General features: G+C 39.7%; 1 protein-coding gene across 1 annotated transcript in view; it reads left to right on the forward strand.

Annotated features, from left to right (window-relative positions):
• Positions 1 to 3,542, forward strand: part of NEK10 (NIMA related kinase 10) — a 325,365-nt gene that overhangs the window by 37,921 nt on the left and 283,902 nt on the right. Inside the window, exon 6 of the mRNA XM_028479673.2 lies at positions 1,595 to 1,693. Coding sequence (XP_028335474.1) covers positions 1,595 to 1,693 — 99 coding nt within the window. The remainder of the gene's footprint in view (positions 1 to 1,594; positions 1,694 to 3,542) is intronic.

Below are 3,542 nucleotides of genomic sequence, written 5' to 3' on the forward strand. Positions count from 1 at the left end.
ACTGATGAATGGATAAAGATGTGGCACATATATACAATGGAATATTACTCAGCCATAAAAAGAAACGAAATTGAGTTATTTGTAGTGAGGTGGATGGACCTACAGTCTGTCATACAGAGTGAAGTAAGTCAGAAAGAGAAAAACAAATACTGTATATGCTAACACATATATATGGAATCTAAAAAAAAAAATGGTCATGAAACCTAGGGGCAAGATGGGAATAAAGACGCAGACCTACTAGAGAATGGACTTGAGGATTCGGGGAGGGGGAAGGGTAAGCTGGGACAAAGTGAGAGAGTGGCATGGACATATATACACTACCAAATGTAAAATAGATAGCTAGTGGGAAGCAGCCGCATAGCACAGGGAGATCAGCTTGGTGCTTTGTGACCACGTAGAGGAGTGGGATAGGGAGGGTGGGAGGGAGGGAGACGCAAGAGGGAAGAGATATGGGGACATATGTATATGTATAACTGATCCACTGTTATAAAGCAGAAACTAACACACCATTGTAAAGCAATTATAATCCAATAAAGATGTTAAAAAATTAAAAAAATATATATATATAAATATTCTAGAATGATAATTTATTTATTTGGCCTAGGTTTTGTTTCCCTGTTATTTTACGACAATGACTTTAATAGTCCACAAACATCACATGATGTTACATGAGTTAAAATTTTTAAAATACGTGTTTAGTGAGGAACACAAAATTCTTTAAAAATTGTTACATATTCAGTCTGCCCATGTCCATGTACTAAGAAATGACAGCCCTGGCTAGCTTAGGGACACACAGACAGTCCCATGACACCTGAAAGACTGTGAAGGCAGAACAGAACAAACGGCAATAATAAGGATACGAAACCTGCCTCTGAGGGGGTGCATCCATGTAATTCCAGCATATTTCTCCTAGATCTTAAAATTGGTCTATTTTAATGGGCACAGAAATATTGTATATTCCATAGTGATATGACCCTTTTGTGCATTACCTCTTATCCTTTCCCAGTTTTAAAGTGGAATGCTTTGGGATATTTTTAACTTCTCTGATGGCTGTAATATCAGGAAAGAAAAAACTGAAGCTAGAATATCTCCCAACTTTGTTGTATACACACCCACCCCCACAATCCACAACCACAGTCTAAGTGGTTGACCACGAGGAAATATGCATGGTGTCCAGTGGTGTTAACAACTAGAGCAGCCATGAGCCATTGTGGGTAGTAAAGTAAAGGGAGGGATTCTTGTCTGCCTGTTTCATGGCTGTCTAGATCATGTGCCCAATCATTCTTTCTCGCTATATGCCCTTTTCTTCCCTCTCACCAGTTTTAGCTCTTAAATGTTTATAAGGAATAATTTAGTTAATGTGGTAAAATGAAACATATATATGAAATATATATGCTATAATCTTTATTATTAACTTTATAATTGAATTTCTACTTCCTATTTTAACAACTGATACTTGCTTTTGTGATACATTGAATCCCAAAAAATCCTTCAATATCTTCATGCATACAGGTGATCTTTCTCTGAATTGGTAATTTTGAGGCAGCCTACATAATTTTTACTATAAAATGCTTTTCTGTTTGTTTCATCTCAGTATAAACTACAAGAATGAGAGAAATTTCAGCACACATCCCCAGCATAAACTATTTCAGGAGATTTTTACAGCCTTGGTGAAAAATAGACTCATATGCAGGTAAGATTGTCCCAGGAAAGAAAAAGACATTTACCCAAGAATGGCATATTTTATATATCTTATTTCTAGCATATGGTTTGAAGCAGTTTACAAGACTGAACATAGCATGCTCAAAGGGCAAAAGAGAGCAAAGACCATTTCGAAGGAGGTGAATGAATAGGCATTGCAGATGACCTCATTTAAATCACTCTGGTTAGGCCTGAATTTAGCTGAATTTTATGATAGACAGGCAAAATGAGAAAACACCCAAGTCACACTGTTTTCCTTGTCTTGAGTTTGGATTCTCAGAAGGCATTTATTTCAGAGACATCTGGTAGCACTGTGGCCAGCATCCTCATGGTATAGGTTTGCAGTCGATAACAAGTGCTGATTAACTGGGCCTCCTCATCCTGGACCTCGGGGAAAGGATGGGGCGAGATACCCAGTCACAGCCCAGGGACGACATCTCTTCTCAGGACCAGATCAAATGTTCTTTCCTTTGCTCTCCTTTGTCTTAACACAGGTGCAGTGTGGGTGGTGCTGTAGAGAAGGGCTCACAAGCAGGTTCTCGAGATTCTCTCTAGAAAATTCCAGGGGTTTTCAGTGAGCCATTGACTGGTGCTGGATTGCAGTCAGGAATGAATTTTCTCTCTGTTCTGGGTTGTTTGCAGTGAGAGCTATGCTGCTGCCAGACCTTGGAAGCAGACTTTGTTGGGAGAAGGAGGCTCCCAACATTCTTCATGGTTGGACATGGCCTTATACTCTTCCTGGGAGGCCCAGACTCTCTCCCCACAAGCACTGGCTGAAAAGCCCATGAAGAACCTTGAATCTTCTCCATCACTTTGGGACTTGATTGAGATATCTGAATTCTGTCCCAGTGAGATGGGAAAAATTACCCTTATTCTGGAAAATAGGAAAAATCTTAATAATTTAATGCCTGACCGAAGTAAAGCTCTGACTTGGTCCAGTGCTGTAGGTGACTGTAAGTAGAAAAGCATCCCTAAATACAGTCTAAGTTGTGGTCTAATGATTTGATCTTTTGGATGGGTTATTTAGTATTGCATATTTATGTACTGGACAGTGACTGCCAAGTACATTGGTTTAGTTTAAAACAATCCAAGTTTGGGACTGCATCTGTCATGCCTTTTTACTTGGTTTAAGCAGAAGATTATTAGACTTGCTCAGATGATACAAGATGCCTAGAATCTTTACGAAGGTTATGTAATTTGGTCACAGCTCAGCTCTTGACAATATACTCAAAGATTGTTAAAAGATTAATGACCATTACAAAGGACCTGATGTTGTCCTAGACTGTTTCTTCTTGAGCTTGACGAGAGTAGAGCAATGGTTAGTAGCAGAGTAATTATGCCTGAAATGGCATTGGAAAATGAAGTTCTTTAATTTGTTTTGAAGACAGCTATCATAGACTCCTCAGGGGATGTCCAGTAGGCCATTTGTCAGGTTGGTACTTTGGGTGAAGGCAGAAGATTTCCTATATTAAAGATGTAGAGACCTTACTGTGTCTCTGCACTGAAGGCACTGGGTGCAGGAGTTGTTAGGAAAAACAGCTGGGTAAGGGTTGGTATCCAGCAGTTGAAAGAGATCTTAACAATTCTGAAGTCAAGAGATCTCTTGTCAGGACTTTTGCAGATTCTTAGTGATTAATGAGGCATCTTAGATTGGATGGAGTTACTGGCTTGCAACATGATCGGTCCCTGGAAATCTTTAAACCAGGAAGCGATGATTGTAAATGTCTTTGCTTTCATAGTAGGAGAAGGATTTTAGCAATGTTGAACATCAAGAGCATCCTTTTAGGGCTTCCCTGGTGGCGCAGTGGTTGAGAGTCCGCCTGCCCGTGCAGGGAACACGG

This window comes from Physeter macrocephalus, chromosome 18 (genome assembly GCF_002837175.3).
Source record: "Physeter macrocephalus isolate SW-GA chromosome 18, ASM283717v5, whole genome shotgun sequence".
Classification (NCBI taxonomy): Eukaryota; Metazoa; Chordata; class Mammalia; order Artiodactyla; family Physeteridae; genus Physeter; species Physeter macrocephalus.